This window comes from Ruditapes philippinarum, unplaced genomic scaffold (assembly GCF_026571515.1).
Source record: "Ruditapes philippinarum isolate M1 unplaced genomic scaffold, ASM2657151v2 ctg5399_1_1_1_1, whole genome shotgun sequence".
Taxonomy (NCBI): Eukaryota; Metazoa; Mollusca; class Bivalvia; order Venerida; family Veneridae; genus Ruditapes; species Ruditapes philippinarum.
This window is the reverse complement of record NW_026866210.1, coordinates 34371-60325: the sequence shown is the minus strand read 5'-3', so window position 1 is coordinate 60325 and position 25955 is coordinate 34371. Positions and strand designations below refer to the sequence as shown.

Here is a 25955-nt window from a genome sequence, read left to right as displayed (position 1 = left end):
AGGCTAAATCGAGGAAAAAATGGCGGTTTTTTTTTTTTTTTTTTTTTTATTTACAAAATAGACTTGCATTTACAATTCCCAGTGGCCTATGAGAAAAGAACATTACAAAAAAGTGAAGGGTAATATCAAAGTGCTTTTTCTGAATGTCTGAATCTAATACAATGAAAGTCTATTACATTTTTGTGTGTTTAAGTTTATAAAAAATATCGCATTGTAAGCACACGTGCGAATATTTAGTGAAAATCAATTGCCGATTTTTTCTTCTAATGTTTGCAAACGATATTGCAAAGGTATTTAATATTGATCGGGAATATCCATGTCATAATATTAAATAATTACCTATAAATGAACCTGAAACTACACTGTCACGATTCATGAGATCGTCTTAGTATATATAGGTTTCAATCTACGCAGTTTAAGTCACGTAAGGGGAAAAATGTTGTATTTTTGTTCCGGATCTTGACAATAGAAACGAAAGTATAAGATAGTTGATTCAAGAGCCCTTTTCAACGAAATCTAATTGTTTTGCTTTAAACAATTGACTGCTAATAGTGAATGTCAAGTATACTTGGTAACAAACACGCTCTGGATACAGAAAAAGGTGGTTGACCGCATTCAAAACAAATTTCATTATCCATCAAGATCATTATACGAAATCCTATTGCCGCGATATACTCGTATATTTTTTTCTTCGTAAATCTTAGATACTTTGATCTTTTAAAAACGATAAAAGTGTCTGATCATCAAATACCTGTATAACCCCAAGTCTGATGAATTTGTGTAACAGATTTGCTGGTCCGTGATTTTGGAAGAGTCCATTCAAATTTTAAAGGATATCGATATAAAAAAAAGAAAAGAAAAAAAAAGTATCAAATCTGCCAGGCAGTACAAATATGCAGACTAAGCTGACTCTATGAGTGGAGCAAAAACTTATTACATTTAAGGTATGTTTATAGTGGCATACATTTCGAAAGCAACCGTATTTACTGATAATCATTTTAGTTCATGGAAAATATAAATATGCTTTAAAACGTATTATAGGAGTATATAGACATGATAATATTAAACTAGGTCTTGTCTTCAATAACATAATCACGCTAAATGTCTTAAAGGAACTTGTCCATCATTCAATTTGGACAAAACCATTCATCATTTTTTGGGGAAAATTTAAAAATATATACGTACTGAAAAGCAAATAGTGCCGACCATGATGTGCCGGCGCTGGACGCATCGGTAGAATCTTTTGCCGCCGAGGTTTACGATTGATATGTAATAAATTATATAAAAAAGTATAAAAAGGAGTAAAATAAAATAGGACACGTAAAAAGAGGATAAAAATCGAACTTAAAATAACTTATTTCATTATAATTACTAACATAAATAATTAAGAATATACATATTAATAAACAACAGAACTGCTTTTTGAGTGTTTCATTGAATAGTTACGTGAATTACGTGGAGCGTTCTTAATGGCGAGTATTTTCTCTCTCACATCGTCAAACTGATCATATAAAACATGTTAAAGAGAATCCATTTTTACATGACGGCACTGATTTCATTTTGAGACTAATCATTAAATGGAGGGAGGGCTATACCGATAACTTGTGCGCAAAATTTCAGATCAAATGCTTGCTTCGTTTTTTTTTAGAATAATCATTTTGATTGTGCAAAGTGAATAAACCAAAAATGAAAATCGTTAAAACATTTTAAACTGAAATCGGGCTAAGGCTGGCATACGCAAAAAATCGATTATTATTCTGAGTATTTTATTTTATTTTATGCTTTTCAGTGGATTACTGATTTATCCGTGAAAATTATATTTGATAATTTCACAGTGAAAATTATCAAAATATAATTTCACTTTTTTCAATGACGAAACTACTTTTTTAAGATTTTCCCCATGTGGTACCTCAATTTTATTTTTACTGACAATTCTGACAATATCAGGATGTTAAAAAAAATAGCAAAGCTGAAATAGATAAATAACTGAAATGTCAAAAGTAATGAAGAGAGAAAACTTACTTCTATTCCTTCAAATTCCAATCACAAAATTTCGTCTCTAAATTTTTTTGTTTCGTTTTTACAGTCTGAAAAAATACATTCCTTGCTAAACTGCTCTTGATGACATTTGGGCATATTAAAGTATCCTACGAGCAATAACTGCCGTATGCTTTATGAAAAATTGAAAAGCATTGACAGCCATCACTCGTAAAATAAGTAAAAAAACCCAGCGTTCCTTACAATGCCTTAGCAAGCTTCCAAGTTTTCCATTTTCCTAGCTCCTTTTCTGAATGTTTTCACTTCTGTCAACGCTAATTTTTTGTCTGTTACAATCCTCAAATAAGTTTTCTGTCTTTTAAAAAGGTGTATGACTAACAAATCCAAATTATATCCTTTTGAATCTTACACAATTATTTTCCTCCCATGAAATACATAACTTTTAAAAATGGCTGCCGCTTACATTTTACAAAGCGAGGTCTAATATAAATTCGCAGTAAGTAACAGAAATATGGATGGATGGATGGACTTTTTCTCCTACAAGAATTGTTTGTTTTTATTATTAAAACAAGCGATCATTCATATTTTTTAAATAAAATGAATAAATATCACCGTCATTTAACCTTGATTGGCGGACTTATTTTTCAGCTCAAGACTTCTTGTTTTTAATGAGAAATTCCTTCTAAATGGGGCTCTCAATGGGGGAAACAGATTTTAATATTAATGTTTAAATTATGGAAATTTCGTTTTAACTTGTTTTAAAGCATAAAATAAAAAGAAAATTTGTCTGTTTGTTGTGTAAGATGTAATTTTATTTCATCTCGTGAACTTTAAAAACAGTATTCTCACTCGTGGCTACGCCACTCGTGAGAATACTGTTTTTAAAGCCCACTCGATGAAATAAAATTTCATCTTACACACAAACAAACAAATATCCTCTATATCTTTCGTAATAGTTCCCCAAGTAGGTCTTTGCAAGAATTTTGATTTTTTTTATGTTTTTAGGCTTTTGTTACACATTTAAACTATATTTGGTGTTGTTTTTATTTTTTAGGCATTTGTTCAGAAAGGGAAATACTTTAGTTTAGATGTGAACTATCTAAATTACACTTCTAAAAAAATCAAACAAAAGTGCAGAAGCTAAAATTGTAGAAATTGATTAATATTCTTAGTACATGTATATATTTTACGCTACGGAGGAGCGGCTATTTCTGCATATATTTACTGTTCTACACCAGTCCGCTAACTCATGTACAAATCGGCAAACTGCTTTGCATAAAGCACCAACAAAAAACATGTAACTTTCTGTATTACTCAGCTGTAAACAATTGGCACCTCAAATTTAGAATCATCTCGGTCTGAACCCAACGCCACCCCGTGCCTAAATATACGCAATTAAGTTATTAAAAAAACAAAAACAAGTCAAGTTCTTCATAAACCGGGCTAATTGGTTATTGTTTGGTTTTATTAACCTGTCAATTACATACTGATTACACGGTCGATGCACACAGTATATTAATCTTCGGTAGATGTTTGGTTATGGAACGCCATAGCTGCCTTATATTCACTCTTATCAAGTCGTGATGTCCATTGGATAAATGGTGATGTCGTTTTATAGATGGTGCTATGGTTTTGATAGATGGTGATATTATTTTCATATATGGTGATGTCGTTCAGATAGATGGTCATGTAATTAAGATATATGGTGCAGTCATGTTATAAACGGTGCAGTGGTTTTGATATATGGTGATGTCATTTTAATAAATGGTGCTGTGACTTCAATACTTGGTTAAGTCTATTTGAAATATTGTGCTGTAGCACTGATCGACGGCGTTGTCGTTTTTACATATAATGATGTCGTTTTGATAAATGGCGAAGTCGAATTGATAGATGATGCTGTAGTTTTGTTAAACGGTGTTGTGAGTTTTAAAGATGTTGCTGTAATTTTGATACCTGGTGATGTCGTTTCAATAGACGGTGCTGTGAATTGGATAAATGGTTATCTCGTTTTGTAAGATGGGGCTGTGGTTGTTATAGATGGTGCTGTAATTTTGATAAATGGTTATGTCGTTTTGTTAGATGGTGCTGTGGTTTTTATAGATGGTGCTGTTATTTTGATAAATGGTTATGTCGTTTTGTTAGATGGTGCTGTGGTTTTTATAGATGGTGCTGTTATTTTGATAAATGGTTATGTCGTTTTGTTAGATGGTGCTGTGGTTTTTATAGATGGTGCTGTTATTTTGATAAATGGTTATGTCGTTTTGTTAGATGGTGCTGTGGTTTTTATAGATGGTGCTGTTATTTTGATAAATGGTTATGTCGTTTCGTTAGATGGTGCTGTCGATTTGATAAATGGTTATGTCGTTTTGTTAGATGGTGCTGTGGTTTTTATAGATGGTGCTGTTATTTTGATAAATGGTTATTGTCGTTTCGTTAGATGGTGCTGTCGATTTGATAAATGGTTATGTCGTTTTGTTAGATGGTGCTGTAATTTTGATAAATGGTTATGTCGTTTCAATAGACTTTATCTCATATAGACGTGATTTGACGTCTTGTCGACCCCCCCCCCCCTTATGAGGCCTCAGACAGTACAAAATGCCTATTTAAGCCCTAGACACTGTTTTTCGTTTGAGAAATATTGTTAAAAAGTGACCATATTTTCGGCGTCGCCCCCATCAAAATGGTACTTCAAGGGGTTGTCATGAAAGGGGATGTGCCCCCTTCTGTTTGGGGGGGATTGAAGGGGGCGGCAGTCCCCCTCATCAACAGGAAAATTTTGGACATGTGACAGGCTAAAATGGCCTCAGGTCGATCGTAAGGTAACGTGTAACCAACGCTAAAAAGCCTTTTGCTCTATCTCAATCCATTGAGAAGTTGCAGCACTTTGAAATCAGTTTTGATGGAAAAAAACAATGCAAAATAGTGATTTTTGGCAATTTTGAGACGTTCCCCCTTTGCCAATTTTACAGGGAATTTAAGATTGAGCATGCTGTTACAGGTACAGAGGCTATTGTCCAGTCAACATTTGTGCCAATTTTCATCAGTATCGAAACATTTTCCATAGTTCCATAGCAATTTGAACTTTTAACAGGAGGATTTCCAATGAAAACGGCCATCTTTGACAATTTGCTCATCAAGGAAAGGGTTAAATGTTTTTCTCTGAGATTAATAAATTAAAATTAAAGTTGAAATGTTTAACTGGTGGAAAACAAGGGAAGCAATTTTGAAAAACCTTGGAATGGGTAACTTGTGGACAATGTTTGAAATGAAAATATCACGCCTGATTTTGTCTGCAAATTATCTATGCAGAAAATGAAATACTTAGGGATAAATAACAGTCAAGATGTGATGAAGCTCAGATAAGTGTGTATAGAATTTGGCGAAAAAACGTCTCCATTTTTTAAAATAACCAATCAAAATGTTCCGGTAAACAAACAGGTCATCTATAAATAGTTCATCATCATCGTAATAAAAAATCACAGAACCATACATCAAAATAGTATCACCATGTATAAAAAGAACATCACCACATAGCAAAATAGTATAACCATTTATAAAAAGAACATCATCATGTAGCAAAATAGTATAACCATTTATAAAAACAACATCACCATACATCAAAATAGTATAACCATTTATAAAAACAACATCACCATGTATCAAAATAGTATAACCTTCTATAAAAACAACATCACCATACATCAAAATAGTATAACCATTTATAAAAACAACATCACCATACATCAAAATAGTATAACCATTTATAAAAACAACATCACCATACATCAAAATAATATAACCATTTATAAAAACAACATCACCATACATCAAAATAGTATAACCATTTATAAAAACAACATCACCATACATCAAAATAGTATAACCATTTATAAAAACAACATCACCATATAGCAAAATTACAGCACCATTTATAAAAACAACAGCACCATATATAAAATGACACCACTAGGTACCAAAGTGACACCACCATATATCAAAACGAGCTCACCATTTATCATTACTGCAGCACCATGTATCAAAACAACAGCACCATACATATTATTACATCACCAATAATCAAAATGACAAAACCAGCTCACAAAACCACAGCACCATCTGTCAAAACGACATCACCATTTATCAAAACCACAGCACCATTTATTAAATCCACAGCACCATTTATTTAAACTACAGCACCACCTGTCAAAACGACCTCACCATTTATCAAAACCACAGCACAATTTACTTAAACTACAGCACCATCTGTCAAAACGACATCACCATTTATCAAAACCACAGCACCATTTATTAAATCCACAGCACCATGTATTTCAACGACAACACCATTTATCAAAACCACAGCACCATTTACTTAAACTACAGCACCATTTATCAAAACCACAGCACCATTTATTAAATCCACAGCATCATTTATTTAAACTACAGCACCATCTGTCAAAACGACATCACCATTTTTATCAAAACCACAGCACCATTACTTAAACTACAGAACCATCTGTCAAAACGACATCACCATTTATCAAAACCACAGCACCATTTATTAAATCCACAGCACCATTTATTTAAACTACAACACCATCTGTCAAAACGACATCACCATTTATCAAAACCACAGCACCATTTACTTAAACTACAGGACCATCTATCACAACTACATCACCATTTATTAAAACCACATAACCATTTATCAGAACCACAGCACTATCTATCAAAAGGACATGACCACTTTAGATGTGTTTATATAAGGCAGCTATGGCGTTCCTTATTTGGTAAGTTCCGTGAGATGTACGATGGAATTTAATTTAATTTGTATCTCTAAACTAAGTGTACTCAGCGTTATAGCGCAACAGGGTAAATCACGAGTTTATAATCTAAGTGCCGCACGTGTTTTAAGTTCGAGGCCGCGTTGGTCCATGTTTTTTTCTTATTAATATTTTCAACATTATTGAATCTATATTTGATTATTTTATGTTGTTCGTTTTTTTATTATGTTTTACTTTATTTTGTTATGTATATACTCTTTTTAAATAACATGTTTTTTAAGAATTCATGTTTAAAATTAAAACGGATTAAAATCAATAAATGTCTTTTCAATGCCGTAAAACACACTACAAATCTGTTCCATTAAAATATACTGCAAAAATAAAGAAAGAGTACTAAAACAATGGCAACAGTAAGGATCGAACCACAGACCTCTCAATTATCAGGCATTCTCTTTACCGACTGTCCTATTGTGAATATTAACGAAAACCTTCACATTCAGCTGGCGTGACTTTCAATCCATGACTAATATACTCCACATTAATTCTCGTAAACTACACGGACCAAACCGAAGTGGGATCGAATATTTAAACGAACCCTATAATGTATTCATAATTGACAGGTCAATAAAATCAGACTATAACTACCATATATATAAACCTACGCATTAACCGCAATGACGTTATATGGATAAACCAATACATTTTTTCTTCCTGGTTAAAACAAACTATCTATCTATCTATCTATCTCTGGATACTGCCAACCCCTCTTACGAGTGTTAAACGTTAGAAACGGAGGGAAAAGTGATTTTTATAAATGTATAAAATATTGCCGGTAAAGTATATTTCTCTTGTTACTTTAATTTTTGGTTTAAAAGTACTGAAAGTACTGAAAGTTTGAATTAACGATTAATTTGTGTGTACTTTTTAAAACTACTTTAAAGCTTTTTTTTCACTTTATTTGATAAAAAGAATACAAAATGGCCGACAGCTGTTAAAACGTAAATGCCATTGACTGTGTGTTATTGATCGGATGGTTTATAAATATTGATGAATGTTAAATTGTGAAGGGTGTTCATGTGGCAATTAACATGTCGTTTAAACATAAAATCTAAGTAGAATGATTTTTAATTTAAGTAAATCTATATATCATGGGTGTATTTTTGACAAGAGTTTAAAAGTATTTCTTTATTAACGGTAAATGTTGACCTACAATGTAACTGTATACGTGTAAAGTTTTGGCTGGTAGTGTAATTGTTTTTCAATTTTATCGAGCTGAAATATAGGTCAAGGAATACCATTTTCATCATATATAGATAGGTATTCCCAGTCACGTGAGTGTTATTGTTATCCCATTTAACTAGATTTTATCAATTTTATACATGTTCACCGAATTTTCTTTTATTTGTGTTTATTTTTGCTTTAGGATTTACAAATGGACGACACAAACGCTTTCAGTTACAAGGGCAAATTAATGGAAGGCCCTTCAAGCATTGAACAAAAGGAATACGATATAGCAGGCCGAACTGTGAAGATATTTCCACCTGTTAAAATGGATAAAATTCCACTCACAGTGTTAAACATGGCTCCAAAAACTGTTTGTTCTGACAAAGACAAATGCTACCAAACAGAGATAGGATTTAAAGTGGAGGAGGAAAATGAGGACTCTTTAATATTGAATCAAAATGATGCCATCCCTAAAACGATTGATGCATGGGATGAAGATCATCACTCTGGAAAGATGAAGGGGTTTAAATATAGCGTTGGAGAAAAAATTGAGTCGAAACAAGAACACTGGGTTTCCGATCACGTTTTAGAGGATTTAGATGGTGCTGATTTGGGTATCAACCTTCGAAATACAGACACTGTTTTAGGTAAGTAATTAGAATGTGTATTGAGAGTTTTGTGATTTCTATAGTCTAAGAGAAGTTTCTGTAAATTAAATTAAACTGTTGCCAATCTAATAGTAACAGAAAAAAGTAAGAAGGTGACGAAAGAAATGTTATTCGTCAACAATTTTATTGCTGATTTTACTTTTTTTATATTTTTTTCTTCTTATCGCAATTGTTTAGTATGTTACATTACTTCAGATACTTAATTGATGTCTTTAACACATTTATAAATGATTATAAAATATTTCTTTTCAGAGTGCACCAGACAAAGCAGCGTTATTGATTTGAAAGAAGAAAGAAGGAAAAAGGAGCCAAAAGTATTTTTTGAAGATTTTGTTGACAAGAGGCAAGAGGACGAACAAATACTAAATGAAACCACAATAGCACTAAAATTGCATCACAAGCAATGTATCGCTGAGGAGTATTTTGAATCGGTCGAACAGCCACAGGTTCAGAATGAAGAAATATGTATCAAGCAGTCACTAAAACTAAATGAAGAATACCTGGCCAATCTGGCCATTTCACAGATTAAAGGAGATATCATCAAGCAAGAAACAGGGAACCATGACAAAGTGCTCGTTGATAATCACAAAATGCCAAACGAAGGAGATTTCGTCAGTTTGAAATCAAAACGCGCGGTACGTATTTCATAATTTTATTTTGTTTTCATTTAATAAAAAATGTGAATGATTTATATCTTTTTTGTATTCAGTTTAAATTATATGTGAAGTACTTAATTACATCATTATTCTTTTTAAAAGATGTTTTCACTTAAGCATATGCATACAATTTCATTTATTTAATATAGGCTTTTATCAATTTCAGAAAGGACCAAGGGAAATAAGGGAGATAGGAAAAGGAGCATTTGGAAAATGCTTTCAAGTTGAATTTTCTTCGAAATATGGTGGAACCGTAAATGTGGCAATCAAGAAGGTAGACATTATTTGATATTATAAAATAATTATGTTAATATGAAAACTTTTACTATACTAGCACGTTGCTCTGGATTATCTTTTTAATAGTATAATAGATTTTATACATTTACAAAAACCATGCCATAATACAGTATAGCTAAAATAATGCTTTTAAATTATTTTTTTATAGATTGAAAGTAAAAGAAAACACAATCAAGAGGTAGAGGAAATGAGAAAAGAATTTCGGATGCTTAGAAGACTTAATCATCTGAATATCGTCCGATGCTACTGGGATAATTTTGATGATGGACAAGGAAAATACAGCATAGCCATGGAATATATGTCTGGTAAAAAGTCTTTGTCTGTTGTATAAGAGACTGTGATAATTTAATGGTTCGTGTGAAGGATGAACATGAGGTTTTGAAACAAAACTGATATTATTATAATATTTTTCCTTGCATGAATAGGTTACATATAGCGTGGTGAGACTCATAGATGCCCAAACTATCATCCCATTCCCAGATTTAAATTATATTTTTCTAATAAAATTATATTTTTCTAATTAAATGCCCCGTTAGTTCTGCCACCAATCAGCAACCTAATACTTTTCAGTTTGTGCATATCCTGACCGCTTTAACAAAACTCAAATTGTCTAATTTTGGTAAAACTGTCGGCAGTTTGTGTGTAAGCGTTGTTAAAGTTGACGACCGTTTGAACAAATGAATGTTATTTTGACCATATCAATATACCTAATCTGTTTTAGGTGGCACTATCAGTCACTATTTGCATCACTACAAGGGAGGATTGCCAGAAGACTATATCAAACATTACCTTGTTCAGATACTAGATGGTCTGGAATACTTACACTCTGTGAACATACTACACAGAGATTTAAAAGGTACGAGTATGCTTATCAAACACACTTACTTTTTTTCTGTTATTTTTATTGTAGTTTTTCGCTTTACTATAACACTTTTGCTGCCTGAGAATCGTGTATTATTAAGATAAAGATATGCGAATTGTTTCTCATTTATTTTCTATTTGTATTCTTTAGTAAACATATTTTTACAAAAACAATATCAATGTTAACCGCAGCGAACTTTTAGCAAAACTATACTGTTACACACATTTGATGAATGTGAAAAGCATCTTTAAAATATGTTTCATTGATTGTGATGCATTTACGTTATTGGATAAAGAACGAAGTTGACGAAAGTAATTGTGCATGAGGAATGTGACATCAACAGGAAAAAGTGAATAATTTCCCAACCTTACATAATTGTATTCTTTTTTTCTTTAAAAGGAGAGAACTTGCTTCTTTCTGAAGACTTATATGACTTGAAAATATGTGATTTCGGCTGTGCAACTGAGGTTAAAGATATTGTCAATGGCTATAAAGATAAACAGCTTGTAGGAACTGTGCCGTTTATGCCGCCGGAGGTAAGTTAAGTCGATTTTTACTCTAGATTATAGAAGGTATGTGCTTTTACTCCGGTGCCCGTCAGTGCCTGAAATAATGCACAGTGAGATACCTGAGGTGCTCTCTCATCAGCAAGCTTGAGTGTTACTTTATGACTTTTCCGGTGTCGGTCTGAACTAAAACCAAAGTAAAAACTGCTCTTTTAATCGAAACTTTTTATTGAACGTCTAGCATAAAACGCGGTATTAAAGACTAAAAAGATATAAATGCTTTAAGAATATTATTGAACACGTGTAATACAGTCTTCGCGAATGAGTACATCATACAAATGTAGAATGGTCTCAAGTTTTAAAGTATTAAAATTAAAAAAATATTTAATATTGTAAGATTAACAAATACATTATATTGTTTTTAAGTAATAATTTTAATAAAGTTTTAAATTTGTTAAATTGTATAGGTTATTCGGGAGCAATTGTATAGCGCTGCAAGTGATGTTTGGGCAGTGGGCTGTTGTATTATACAAATGACTACAGGCAAACTACCTTGGAACGCTAGTGGCAACAAAAATGAAGAGCTGTCTCTTATGTTTAAGGTAAACATTTCTATCAATTTTACATTAAGAAGTTAAAAACAAACAAATTATTTCTGCCAAACTTTTAACTGAAACATATGCACACTTGTGTTTTTTTTTAAATTTGTTATAAGATAAATTTCTGATTTGTTTGCGTCTTTATATTTTTAAATAAAATTTCATATAAGAACATAAATACAGAACCTTTTTATTGTTTATTGTTAGATTGGAAAAGCTGAAAATCCACCGCCGATCCCAAAATATTTGTCATCTTCATTATATGCTTTGACGAGAAGTTGTCTTCAGATTGACAAACAGAAAAGACCATCAGTGAAAGAGTTGCTAACCAACCAAATCTTCGATGATTTTTGAATATAATGTCAAGCGATTTTCAAAACATACAAAGGAACTGTGAACATTTGAAGAATAGAAAACAACCACACAAAAACAGAAAACACAAAACACTTTCAAGAATTGTTTTACTTGTAATTCAAATGTGAAAAAAAAATATTCATCAGTTGAATGTGTAATATGTTTGACTTATTGTGAACTGTGTTCTTTTTTTTTGAGATACTATTTTGTGTTTGTAATAATATAGTCCTTTTTGAGATAGTATTAATTTCATCTGTTTTTGTAATATAAATCTTTAGAAGAATGAATCATATTTGACGTAAATGTCATTGATAATTTTAGAAATTTACTGTTAAAATTCATATTGTGAAATTCATATTTTTATAAAAAAAAAAACAAAACAAAAAAATACAACAAAACATATCTTAGTTATATAAAAGGTAAGGTAAACAAATTGACTAGTTAACATTGAGATACTAGTACTATAAAGTCAAAGAATCAAATAAATTATTAATCGTGAGAATTTAACAATCTGAATGATGTGTAAAAGAACTTAAAAAAATAATGACTTGTATTAAATAATGTCATTCCTTCTATTCTCCTGGATACGTATTGCTATTTTTCTTTTTTTAATTTACCTCATATATCTTGGTATGAATTGGTTGCATGTATATAATTTACTGTGTTGTGATTTTATTCTTGTAATGTATGAAAGATATGATTGTAAAGTAAATTACATAAGTAATGACTTTTTTTTTTACTTTTCTGATATGAAACTTTGTATTTCTTTTCACTTTTCTAGAATCTATCTATAGAGAAACCATAATGTTAATTTATATCGATGACCGGATTAAATGGACAATTATTACAAACTGTTAACTAAATATAGATAGAAATCAAACCAAATGTTGCTTTTCATAGACGAAAACTTATGCGTTTAAGATTGCTATCATTATTTGAATGGAATAAACACATTTAGATTACATAAGCATTGCTTGTACGTAGCTATAATATACTAAAGATAGACTGGGTGACCTACTGGGTTCCCATTTTTCTCAACTGTCACGTCAGCGTTGATTATAGTGCAGGTGTCTGTAATGGTTATTTCCACCTATTTCGATATTGTTTTATTTCCCTTGACTTTGGCACACATGGCCTTATAGTCCAAAAATGGCAAGAAACGACATTTTACTGTTTTAAAGATGAAGAGGAAATAATCTTATTTACTGTGGTTTCTTCGTACAATATATTTTGACAACAAAGCTTGCAAGAATGCCAGGTGGCCGAGACATGTACATTTCCGTAAATGTGAAATGCTATAGAAAAAACTTCGATAAGCTGACAATTACTTTCATCAATTTTGCATTAAGTTTAATTGTCAAATAGCATGTTGCCATAAATTGTTACAAACATTATATCTAATCAGAAATATTATCGCATTATGTAAAAGAAATCCTCTTACTTAAATCCAAAACATGATCAAAAAGGAATAGATTACGCAACATGTTGAATTAAATATGCCGATCATTTGAGCCGAAATATTTGTATAGGATGATAATCTGTTGAAGACAAAAGATACACATTTAGGTAAATTTAAGCGTATTGGATGGTATCAAAAGTTTGAAACATTTGTAATTAACTTTACGAATTTACGAATCGTTTTAAAAATTCGCAATATACGTTCGTTAACTGGCTGACTGCATATAGTGGTCATACTTGAATTTACTTTTACTGAAAGGGTCTCCACGAAGTTTTTTTAGCACATTTTTCAACATTTGTGTACCATTTGATACCATTATATATATATATATATATATATATATATATATATATATATATATATATATATATATATATATATATATATATATATATATGACGAACAATTAAAAAAACATAGTATATATTTTGTTCTATAATTAGAAACTAATCATTAAAGTCTTTAAGGGATTATTGCTGACCGACGATATAAAACGCGTTTCATAAATTAACCACCGGGTTTAAGTTTGATATTTTGAGAGTTAAATAAATTATGATAATAAAATTGCGATAAAACTTTCTGTTCAAATCCTCATTAACATTTGCATGCTCTAGAAACATATATAAATGCCGAATTAAATATTTGCGTTTACCGTCCATATTTTATTTGCTTAGATTCTATAATTGGCTTTAAAAGATTATCAGACAATTCAAAAATTAATATGGAAACATTAATTGAATGAAGATTTCGGTGAATGTTAAACAAATATGGGCTTTTTATTGGTGTATATGATGTGATATGTACTGAAATCCTAGATTAGCCGAGGTCAATATTAATTTTTCAGTACATATTACATCAAATTCAACAGATAAAAAGTACATTTCTGCTTTTTTATAATTTATAAATAGCTTTTATTTAGCTTAACGAATCCAATGAATATGCCATAAATAGGCTATGTCCTTTCAATAAGCAAATTAGCACGGTGAAGTAATGTTCTTTAAATATGTAAATACTGTTACTGAAAAAAGACTAATGTGGCTTTTATTTGCGAGTCACCCAACGTTTTTTTTTTAAATAATAATAACAACAAGCACCACCTCGCATCTTTCGGTGGATTTCCAGAAAATCTATTTTAGGAAATAATCCAATGAATAAACTCTGATATTGACCTGTTACTTTTAACAAAAAAAATACTTCTTAACCAATCGGAAAAACGCATTTCAAAGTTATGTATAGATTATATAACAAACTTTGATATTGACCTGTTGTTTTTACAAACAGTTACTTCTAAGTCAATCAGAGAAACGCATTTCAATGCTATTTATAGATAATATAATAAACATTTATAATGACCTGACTCATGTAATATTCATCTCGGATTTCGTTCTTCTTTCTTGTATACAGAATAACTCCAAACTTATTCCCATCGTTGTTTCATGAAACCGAGCCCATATCCTACTCTATGGCTAAAATACTTGTAAATCATTTGGCCCAGATACCCATCGTAGTTTCATGAACCGAGCCCGTATCCTACTCTATGGCTAAAATACTTGTAAATCATTTGGCCCTGATACCCATCGTAGTTTCATGAAACCGAGCCCATATCCTACTCTACGACCAGAAAACGTGTAAATCATTTAGCCCAGATACTTATCGTAGTTTCATGAAACACAGCCCATATCCTACTCTGCGAGCAGAATACGTGTAAATCATTTGGCCAAGATAACCATCAGAACACATATCCTACTCTACGAGCAGAATACTTGTAAATCACTCTATTTGCATAAATGAAAATGTCCTCGGTTTCTGTTCTTTCGGCATCCAACTGACCACCGACACCAAATACATAATACATAAATAAATACAAAAGGAATAATCAAGATGCAATATTTCTTAGTTAGTCATTTCACAAATTTTATTTACCATGACCATTGTTGGACTGAGTGTCTACCACGTTTACCACATACGAGGGATGTATTGCTTATTTCTATCTGGAAACTTCAAATTTCAAGTTAGCTCAAGTGTTCATTTCATGCTCTCGAAGTACTGCCCGTGGCTAGAAATGCAAAGTTTCAGCCGATGTATCCATTTCTTGAAGGCGTCACGGTACGCTGATTTGGGCACAGTAATTAGGTACTGCTGAATGGCAGATCCAAGTGCCTGTCGGGACTTGTATTTCCGCCCAGCAAGGAAGGATTTCAATTTCGGAAACAAAAAGAAATCACATGGGGCAAGGTTTGGAGAATACGGGGGGTGAGGCAAAACAATTACTTTCTCTTTTTTCAAAAACGCCGAAACTATTACGGAGGTATTAGCGGGGGCATTGTCATGTAGACGACGGATTTGCTTAAAACCAGTGACAAGGACGTCGTTTCTTATAATACTTTTTCAGCTTTTTAAGTTCTATGTCTTTGTAGTACTTCCCAGTGATACTTTTGCCCCTTTTCACCGGCACTTTTATTGCGACTTCTTCAATTGCATACAAAATATTCTTTGCACTTAAAGACCGTTTGGAAATTATTGGGCGTTTGTTGTGTTTAGTGGCCCAGATTTTGTTGCTAACTTTTCTGACGGGCTCAAAATAATCGACCCCAGTTTCATCACCTGTGACGACATTGGCAAACTGTTTTTTGTCATATTTAAGAAACATTTGAAGCAGATTTTTTGCCACCTTAACCCGTTGCCTCTTTTGCTCATCGGTCAACAGATGTGGCACCCATCAAGCAGAAATCTTTCTGACTTTCAAATGCTTCTTCAAAATAAAGTGAACCGTTGATAGTGATATGCCTACCTATCGTGCAATATCACGAACTGTAAATCTGGCATCTCCTTCAATGATATCCTTCATTTTGGAAACGATTTCGTTACGAGATACAGATTTTGGCCTACCTAATTTTGGTGCATTTTTGATGCACTCTACACCAGACTCAAATTTCTTTTTCCATCGCCTAACTGTGTCATAAGACACACAAGAAGGCCCTTAAGCAGTAGAGAGTTCAGTCATCAACTGAACCCAGTTTTTAGCGAGCTTTGATGTAAGCCCGAATTTCATCTTTTTTGTCGACGCTTCTACCAACCATTTTTATTACAGTGGCCAATGACTGTGTGTATTTAAATGGCAAATTGTATGTCTTACACTTAGTCTAACATGTTCATTTATACACCGTGGTGTGGGTATTGAATTACCCTATACAGGTATGTATTGGGTTTTCTCGTGTCCCACGTAGATCACGAGATAGAGGACGATAAGCTATTCTTTTCAGTTGTATCGTTCATTATCAGACAAATACATCATTTCGCTGTGAAAGTAGCGAGTTATCGGAGTGCACATCTATCTGGCAGGAAATGTATATGTGTACACATCAGTAGGAAGAAGTCACAAGATTGGCGAACGAAGGGGAGAAAGAGGTAATAAGTGAAGCGACAAGAACCTTAAGGAGCCAATACGGGAATTAAGATAATAATAGCATTAGAAGAACGAATGATAATAACTATATCTGTTTTTACATATTGCAGGTCTTCTCAAGATTTAATCATACACCAAAGATGACTTGCCGTGGTGTAAACAAAACATCACTAGGCTTTACATTTCTAATCCGCTATGCACCATAATTTTATCAGTAAGAGTTAATGATGCAAATAAGGGGATTCATGAGATAAGCTGTTTAAGATATTTATAGTGAATGTAAATCATCAGACAATGTACAATACCAATGAACTGGCATTGGACCATGTTAAGACAGAACGGATCCATGTGATATTATGTAGTGGAATTATTTGCGTAAAGAGACTGTAATTTGTGTTATTTACATAAAGATTTATACCAACATCATTTATAGCAAAAGAGTTTTAAGACACTGCATTCAATAATTATTTATCAAATTAGCCTCGTTTTCATTTCAAGAGTCCAACAATCCATATCAAATCCATATCGCATCCAATATAACATCGTTTTCATTTTCAGAGCCCAAAATATATTTACCGAATGCATATCTTACTGTATCTACCCTCGATTTAATTTCTTGTTTTAATAAAGTCCAAAAATCCATGTCAAAAATTGTGGTGTAAAAAGGAGGTCATTTGTTATGGTTGAGACAATAATTGTTCTTTTTGACTCGTACAAAGCTGCAGAACCTATCTCGAACTATGTCAGCCCCTCGTGGCAGCTATGTACTTGTCCAATAAAATTCAGTTTTGTACTCAACAATGTATAATAACCTCACGATATCGTTTCTAGCGATTGGAATGCATGTAATACTAAACTTAATATTTTGAATCTAATAAAAGCAACCAGATTAAAAGGTTCGAATACACATATAAGTTGATTAAAAACATTTTTAACACTTGTAACATATAAATTTTGCCATATAGTCCATACTTGGCCAAATATAACATTTTGCTGTTTCAAAAAAAGAAATAAAGAATGTTTTTTAGCAACTTTACTCCTATCACCGTATACATCGTCTTGACAGCAGGGTTATGTGAGATATCAGATAAGGTGAAATATCAGATAATCTCAACATATACATGAACATGTGTTCGTATGAACATGTGTTCATAAATGGAAATATATAACTAAGAAAATCTTGCTTTAACGGTGCATTTAATTTGATTATCCTTCTCATGTGTTTTGAATTTGTTAAGCTATAATCTGGTACAAACATAATCATAATCGCATTATATAGAAGAAATCCTCTTATTTAATTCCGAACTTTATTAACAAAGAATTCATTATGCAACGTGATGAATCAAGAAAGTGCATTTAACCCGCTGATCATATGATCTTGAAGTCCCATTATGCCTCAGAATTATTTTAATTTCTCCAAAATTGTTTATTTATTCATTATTATTTTACCGTAATAAGAAAACTTGTTGACATTTGTGTCGCAAACATGACGTACATCACACGGACGGCGCAATGGAGTGTCATAAAATTTTATGTCAATACTATTATGATATATTTACTTGGACTTCAAAGTTTATTCCAAACGAATTAGTCAAGACTAATGTATTGAAATACAATAACAAACTTAAAAGCGGGGACGACAGTGCATCGTATAAGAATAGCAAGGACGGCTGAACCACGTAGAACGTGTAACAGCAGTTATTGAATAAGACATGACATTGCAATACAAGGGAAATGAGTGACCGACTTAAACAGACTTGGATAAATGCAATCATGACAAAAAAAAAAAAAAAAAAAAAATTAACATGTCTAACAAGTGCGCCGGATTTTCGCGGCTCTTGCGAGTTCTTACGGCACCATATCTCCACTATTTTTTGGTACGAAATTTGATGAAGAGATACGTCAGGAAACCTTATGATGTTAATCTTTCAAATGTTGTCATCATTTAAACTACTGAAACAAATATAACTTTACGAGCCTTATTATTATATACAGGAATACATTTTCAAACATATTTTGTCGTCGCCGATAAAAATTAACTTAAGCTTACTGCAAGTCTGTGTTGTGTACACTTCTTGGATGCCTTGGTATTATCTTTTTTAATACGTTATAGTTTTTTTTGTAACAATGTACGCTAATAATCTCCTACCGTCTCTCTCGCATCGCCTCAACATTTCTTTTTAGTTTTTTTACTACCTAGGAACTCACCTGACACACTTTTATCATGTTAAATATATTCATTGAACTACCATGCTAGATCCTTTAAATTGGAAAAGAAATGCTAGCAATATCATCCACGGAACGCCATTAATTCGTTTACGCGCAACTTAATGTTTTGGTTATTGGTTTCAAATACTGATTCGAATTATCTGAAGCTTGTTAAAACATATGAAACAGAAATTGATGTTTTTAATATGCCATGTGTCTTAATGTTTCAATGTTTAAAAATATGAATGTTTTCGAAAAAAAAGAATGGTCAAGAAACTTTTGCGATATCGATCCAATCCCGGAACCTTTTGACTTTATCTGGTAAATGAACCGGACTCAAAAGGGGAGTATTTGATATTGAAATCACCAAATTAACGCCATCCGTGAAGCTTAACAAGCGAGGTCAGCAAAGAAACGTTTAATCATCTTCTTTCTTGATCGCTTTGTTCCGAATTTGAAATAGGAATTGCGCGGGGAAAAGTAGTTAATTAAGCGGCGGTGATTCATGATGTGTTCGATCTCAGTTGGGATTGGTACGAAAATGTATACTGACAATGGGTCAGTTAATATTAGATATGTGTAAAATTACATGGATACATGGATACTATGTCGACAAGGAGTAAGAATGTGACGTTAAATTGACGCCTTTGCCCTTGTCAAAGTACTCCGTAAAGTATAATTATATGTTATATGTTAGAGCAGTTATAATAATGATTACAATTCATAGTTCTGTTTTATATATATGTTATGTTGTTAAGGTATGACCCCCCTAATGCATTACCTCCACTTTGAAGAGTACTAAAATAGGCTAGAACTACTGTAAACTGTGGGGCGCGGGTTCAATCCCCGGAAGAGGCAACTTTTTTTTCTTTTTTTTTCTTTGAACATTATTTGTGTCTCTCAGATCACTCTTGATAAGAAAAAAGTGTTTCATTTTAATTATAAAATTATTATTGGTATTTATTGGCTAAATTGTGTCAAATTTATTATCAAATATGGTGCCTTGTATTTTCAAAGTCTATTAAAATAAAAAAAAGAAGGTAAAAGTATTTTATATTTGACAAGCGCAACCAATACACCTTTAAGAAAATTTATGCAAACTTTGAAAACAGCCCCTGATTTGAGTAAATTTTTGGGATATTTTGAATAAGGCCCTCCAAGTAGAAAAATGAACAAACAACTCCTTAAAATGGGTGGGGTAGGGTAACATTTATATACATATTTCAAACATTTTGAGTAGAAACAATAATTTTGCTGGGCCATTTGTTAGCTGAATGCTATTATTTGTTTCTTAAAAATGTTCTATAGGAAAACATTAGTTCATAATGATATATAATAGAATAATTAGAGTTTCCCATTTCTGAAAAAGAACCCTTCTAATAGCTAAGTTTTACTTTAGAAAAATCTCCATAACTCGTAAACCATACGGTAAACTTTGTTTAAATTTTGCATTCTTGTGTCTTTTAAGGTACATGTATATACCTGACCTATGTTGTCAATTTTATAGTTCCTTATAGTGCCCATTATGGGGCTCATACCTTAAACATATTTGTATGGATTGCTCAGGAGTTAAATGTAACGTAGCACATACTACTATAACATCCGTAACTCCATTCATTTCAAGATACTTCATTGTATTTAGTCTAAGCTCTTTAGAATGATTCATTATCAAAAAGTTATAATATGTTAACTAGTTTTATGTGTCTTCCACATGAAATATTTATCTGATTTGATGCGATAAATTTACTAATATACATGTATTTATTTAAGAGTAACTGAAACTGAAAAATAAGTAAAAATAACATCCCTGTGATTATGGCTACTAAAATTGAATTAAACCTGAACAAATATTGCTTTAAATTTATGATGAAATCATCAAAAAAACATTTATCAGCAAAAATGCTTTTCACCGGGGATCTGTGTCATTCACATCATAAAAATTGAATAAAAACTTAAAGATACATTGGTTACAAAATAGTAAAATATGTAGCTTGTTTGTTAGGTCGATATGGCTTTACGTTACACTGACCCATCATAGATCATATGGCAACGTTCCAGCTTTACTGTTGAAGGAAGGTTTCATGTGCCCTACCTTGCATTATTTCAGGCACGAACGGGCATCTGAGTAGAACCGCCAGCTTCAGCGTATGAAATAATCCAAAGTCCCTGTCGGAGTTGGAGCCTCTAGCGGTTAGGGACAAGTGGTTTGAAGTCAACTTCCTAAACCACTCTGCCACGATCGCCCCCAAAATATGTAGCATGTTTATTGATAAATATACATAATTATATCAAACATGAGTAGCTTTTGTCATAACGATACATTTAAAGACTTAGCTGTTCAACCGTTTACATTATACACATAGTGACATGATTTGTCTAGTTTTATTTGGTATCCGCACCAAAGCTTAACCAGCAGTAAAACTACCTTTTTCTTAAAGGGTGGTGAAATAAAATAACAACTTTTTTCCAACCAACCCCAGACATGATCACTAGGAATAATATTTACTAAGCAGAAATACACCAATTTTTATTGTACTTGCTTTCGTATTTTAATTGTACTTCATCGAGCTTCATTTTTGTATCATTTCTTTGTATCATTGATAAAAGATGTTTCAGTATTGTTTGTTTATATTGGTGTTATGCCGATTTTAACACAGTTAGGTAATATCTTGGCGGGCAGTTCACCTAATCGGCTTTCCTGGATAAACTAAGTAACTACCTTTACCTAATCTCACATGAGTTCTGATTCAGTGATGAGAGACCAATAACCATTAGGGACAATGCCCTAGATCAATTGTAACATATCGAACCAGCGACGCCTATGGATAACAAATCAAACGCTCTACCTAATGAGGTGTAGGCTCGAACAAGTTGGAGCGGGCTCATTTCTTGTAATTATATTAAAACATGTTGCGGCATGGCCGATTGGTTTACGCGTCGGACTACTAATTCAATGATCGATAGCCCGTCAGGGTTTAGTCATTGTTTCCATAAGCAAAACAACTTTACACTCATTGCTCAGAACTGGTTGGTTCCAGGAGTGTATTCAAAAGTGTGTCTATAAGCTTATACATGTACCTTCCTACACACTCGGACTAAAATAAATTCTGTATGAAAGCATGTGCCTATGATATAGCGTTATGTTTGCAGCAAACTTTTATGACTGACAAATACTTTTTGAGTTAAAAATGCTGAGAAATTGAGTTTTCAAAATAACAAAAAAGTTTGGTAGGTAACCACTGATTCAAATTATCATAATATCGACGATAAACTATTTCATGATGTTTTTGAAATGGACCAATTGACTGTTTTCAGGGTAAAACATTTGTTTAAGTCCGTGATAAAAACAGAATTGACAAAATGTTATTCTATAATAGTCATTTCTTTCTTTATTCGTTTTATACATGAATAACGGTAACCGCAAACTTATTCATTTGGCCCAGACACCCAACGCAGTTTCATGAAACAGATTCCATATCCTACTCTTCCACCAATATACGTGTTTATCACTCTATTTGCAGAAATAAAAATGTCCTCATTTTCGATTCCTTCTGCATCCAATTGACCATTGAGACCAAACAAACATGATGAACAGTTGGAGAAAAGTAATCCGTTGTCACTGGACATCTTGACGAAGCCGTTACTGACCCACACATTTATAAGGCTTGCTGGCTTAAATAAAGTATACAGATGACTGAAAAGATAAATCAATTATGTTATTTTTTGTGGGATTTTAGTTGAATGGTTCTTTATTTCTTGTTTTAAAATCTATTCCTAGATTATACAAATTTTTATACAAAGACACATTACTTATCAAACACTTGATAAACTATAAGAATCTTACAATGGCTGTCGAATATTTATCTCTAGGGTAACTGTTTACGACGGTAACGAAGCTCTGTCGAGAGCTAGATATTTCTGTCTGTGACGACAGCCGGTGTTCGGTTCCTTTTTTCTTGCATTTTACAAATTAATGATATTACGAAAAGAAATTACGAAAATTATATTTTCATCTAGCACTTTTTTTGTTATAGTAGCGTATGAATTTACAACTTCATTCATAACGGCCTAAAAACGAAACTCATTCATAAAAGGCGCGTGGGAACAACGTCTTTAAACACGCGACTTTCCCTACATGGGTTTTTCTAGCAACGGTTTAATTAGTAGATAATCCTGTCTAATATGCAAAAATAAATGGTATTCAACTGTCATACGTCATAAACTGAAAACAAATATCAAGGCAACAGATATCTTACATGCTCGATAGACCAAAACAATGGTCATTTCCATAAACTCCTATGTGTGGATAACGTCCATGAATCTCTGAATCATAACTTTGGTGACCTGAGTCTCCACCTAGTATAACAAACAAAACCCACAGATGACCAGTATTCTTTTCCCTCAAACAAACATACAAGCAAAAGAAAACAAACAAACTTTCAAAATTTATTTGATAACATAAATCATTATTTCTTTTTATAATGCTAAATAACTTAACTTGAATCGATCGAGTATTCTTTCAAACAAACAAACAAACAAACAAACAAACAAACAAACAAACAAACAAACAAACAAACAAGGCTATTTATGTTGAAAGATTTTTTTTCGAAAAATAAATAAAAAGTAAAAAAATTATACATATTTGTATTCATATTCTTCAGTTACGTGTTTCCGATATATTGATCGAGTATTCTTGTAAGCTTTTTCCAAATAAATAAATAAACACACAAACAATGTTAAATGAATTTTTTGATAAAAAAAAATCATTTCAAATAGTTCAAGAACTTGCTTTCGTTAATAGATAGTCTTATTTTGACACTCAAAAAAAAAAACAACAACTAAATATCGAAGCAGCGGAATCTTATAAATATGAATTTATACATGTAGTTTCATTTACTAATAAAAAACTTGTCGTCAAATATTTAATGTAAATAAGAAATCATTTTTCGTCGCTATGCACCCGGTGCGTAATTTGATATTTGCACGATACTTTATTAAGAAAAATGTAATTTACCATGACCATTATTGGAATGACTGTCCCCTATATTAAACATATGGTTGTATCGTTCAGAATTCGACAAATACAGTTGTATCTTAAGCATTTTCTGTGAAGGTAGCGAAATCGAAGATGTGTCTCTCTTTGCGGTTGGACATGCAACTGGCAATATGCCTTTTAGGAAATGTGCCTGTTCACAGATGGATATAAGGAATGTTACATTTTACTTAAATTTCAAAGAATAAATTTACGCTTTGCGAATATAAACATTTCAATGGTAGCATTAACATGATTTAAGGCATAAGCTACTGTCGTTGTGAAGTTCTCACTGCACTTCATGCAAATATCCTATAGACTCAAAGTAGTAAGCATATGTTAACGATATTTTTCCCGGCTTTAAGACCAGCAAGAAATAATGCTTCTTCAAGGTCACTTAAAAGTGAGATTGAACGTTTTAAAGTCTACAAACGTGGTTACCATATTGATAAATTTATTCAAATAATAACACCTTTCTTTAACTAATATTTGCAAATAAAATGATCTATTTTGCTCACAAGACTTTAGTATCAAAACCTGTACTAACATGTATGTTAATGAACTCGTGTGAATGCCTAAGTCAATTGTCGTCTGGTTTAAGACTGATACTGCAATGTCAAATCAAATCATATAAATTAGTATACCAAAGTGTATTATACAGTTATTTCATATGTGATTTGGGAACAGTCAAACTGTTGACCCGAGGTGGAGGGGATAGTGTTTTGAACAGTTGCCCAAGGCCGTAGGCCGAGGGCAACAGTTCAATACACTTTCCCCGACACAGAGGGACAACTGGTTGGCTGTTCCCAAATCACGTATGAAATAACTGTTTTATTACCTGATCAATTACTGTTTTAACAGTACTTGCAGAAGGAAACAGGAACAAGAAAAAACTTTGCACATATGTTCATTATTAAACTTAATACTTTAACTATGTCACGTCACGTCTGGTTCATGATCAAGATCGATTGACGCTTCAAGTGGGAATCCTCTATGACGTCAATGACGTCAGAACACGTGAGGGAAACAGTCGAAACTATTGACCGGTAAACAGTTCGCGAACGTTGACGTTTTTAGAATTTCAGAAAACAGTAAAAAATACCAAATTACATTTATATAAGGTATCAGGTAATAAATGTATATAATCATGTTTACTGTGTTACATTGTTTGTGTTATTATATTTGTTGATTTTACGCAATGAAATGAAACAAGAATCTCAATTACTCACTTTTATGACGATTTGTCTGCTGCAGGGTTTTCCACTTATAATTGGCGTCATTGGAGAAACATGCGATATACCAGGTATAAGTCCAGTAATAGCGCCAGTAGTATCCAAGTTAAAACACATCTCGTTCGGTTGGCAAACTGAAATGCAAATTTCAATGCCAGGTTAAATTGCAATGCATACATATCATTTAAACTAAAATTTTACTTATGACGTGAACTTATCTGTCAAAGATCGTTTTAAACGAAAATGTACATACAATTTATGGAAATAATCATAAAACAGTTTACATGTTAATGGACATGCGGCAACATCCTTCTGACCATAAACCACAGCTAATGATGTAATCAGAACGAATGATAATAGATACGTCGGTTTTGACATCATTGAGCTTATCGTACACAAACGATGTCTTGCTGCGCTCTAAGAGAAATATAGCAAAGCTTAACATTTATTTGATTTATATCTAATCCGCTATGCACCATATTGTTGCAGTTTGATTTGATAAGAATTATAAAGCAATTGTTACAGGGAATTATGGAAAATGTTAATGGTTATATTATGCGCATGTTAAACAATGATTAACTGGCATTGAGCCATTTACATTGTCTTGACGGAATTGGTCAAGACATGTGACACATGCAGAAGCATTAATCTAAATATTCTTTGAAATCCT

General features: G+C 32.3%; 2 protein-coding genes across 2 annotated transcripts; one reads left to right on the top strand and one right to left on the bottom strand.

Moving 5' to 3' along the window:
• The first annotated feature begins 7473 nt into the window (after nt 1-7473).
• Nucleotides 7474-12675, top strand: LOC132731697 (mitogen-activated protein kinase kinase kinase 1-like). The gene is made up of 9 exons (XM_060717916.1): nt 7474-7614; nt 8206-8653; nt 8927-9309; nt 9497-9604; nt 9776-9932; nt 10349-10483; nt 10889-11025; nt 11463-11597; nt 11802-12675. Exons 1-9 carry the CDS (start codon nt 7597-7599, stop codon nt 11946-11948), a joined length of 1668 nt encoding a protein of 555 aa, XP_060573899.1. The 5' UTR covers nt 7474-7596; the 3' UTR covers nt 11949-12675.
• A 9706-nt stretch (nt 12676-22381) lies between these two features.
• LOC132731698 (uncharacterized) lies at nt 22382-25735 on the bottom strand. The gene is made up of 5 exons (XM_060717917.1): nt 25570-25735; nt 25283-25419; nt 24036-24207; nt 23278-23377; nt 22382-22715 (listed from the first exon to the last, which is right to left on the bottom strand). The coding sequence occupies exons 1-5, from the start codon at nt 25664-25666 to the stop codon at nt 22448-22450; spliced, it is 774 nt and encodes a 257-aa protein (XP_060573900.1). The 5' UTR covers nt 25667-25735; the 3' UTR covers nt 22382-22447.
• Between the last annotated feature and the right edge of the window lie 220 nt (nt 25736-25955).

Excerpts from the sequence above, each read along its gene's own strand:
- LOC132731697 (XM_060717916.1), top strand. Across the intron at positions 9,933-10,348 it reads AGCCATGGAATATATGTCTG|GTGGCACTATCAGTCACTAT; the intron begins GTAAAAAGTCTT and ends AATCTGTTTTAG. Across the intron at positions 11,026-11,462 it reads TGCCGTTTATGCCGCCGGAG|GTTATTCGGGAGCAATTGTA; the intron begins GTAAGTTAAGTC and ends TAAATTGTATAG.
- LOC132731698 (XM_060717917.1), bottom strand. The coding sequence starts at position 25,666 with ATGATGTCAAAACCGACGTATCTATTATCATTCGTTCTGATTACATCA. Across the intron at positions 24,208-25,282 it reads GCAGACAAATCGTCATAAAA|GCACATTTCCTAAAAGGCAT; the intron begins GTGAGTAATTGA and ends ATCTGTGAACAG. Across the intron at positions 23,378-24,035 it reads TCATTCCAATAATGGTCATG|GTGGAGACTCAGGTCACCAA; the intron begins GTAAATTACATT and ends TTGTTATACTAG.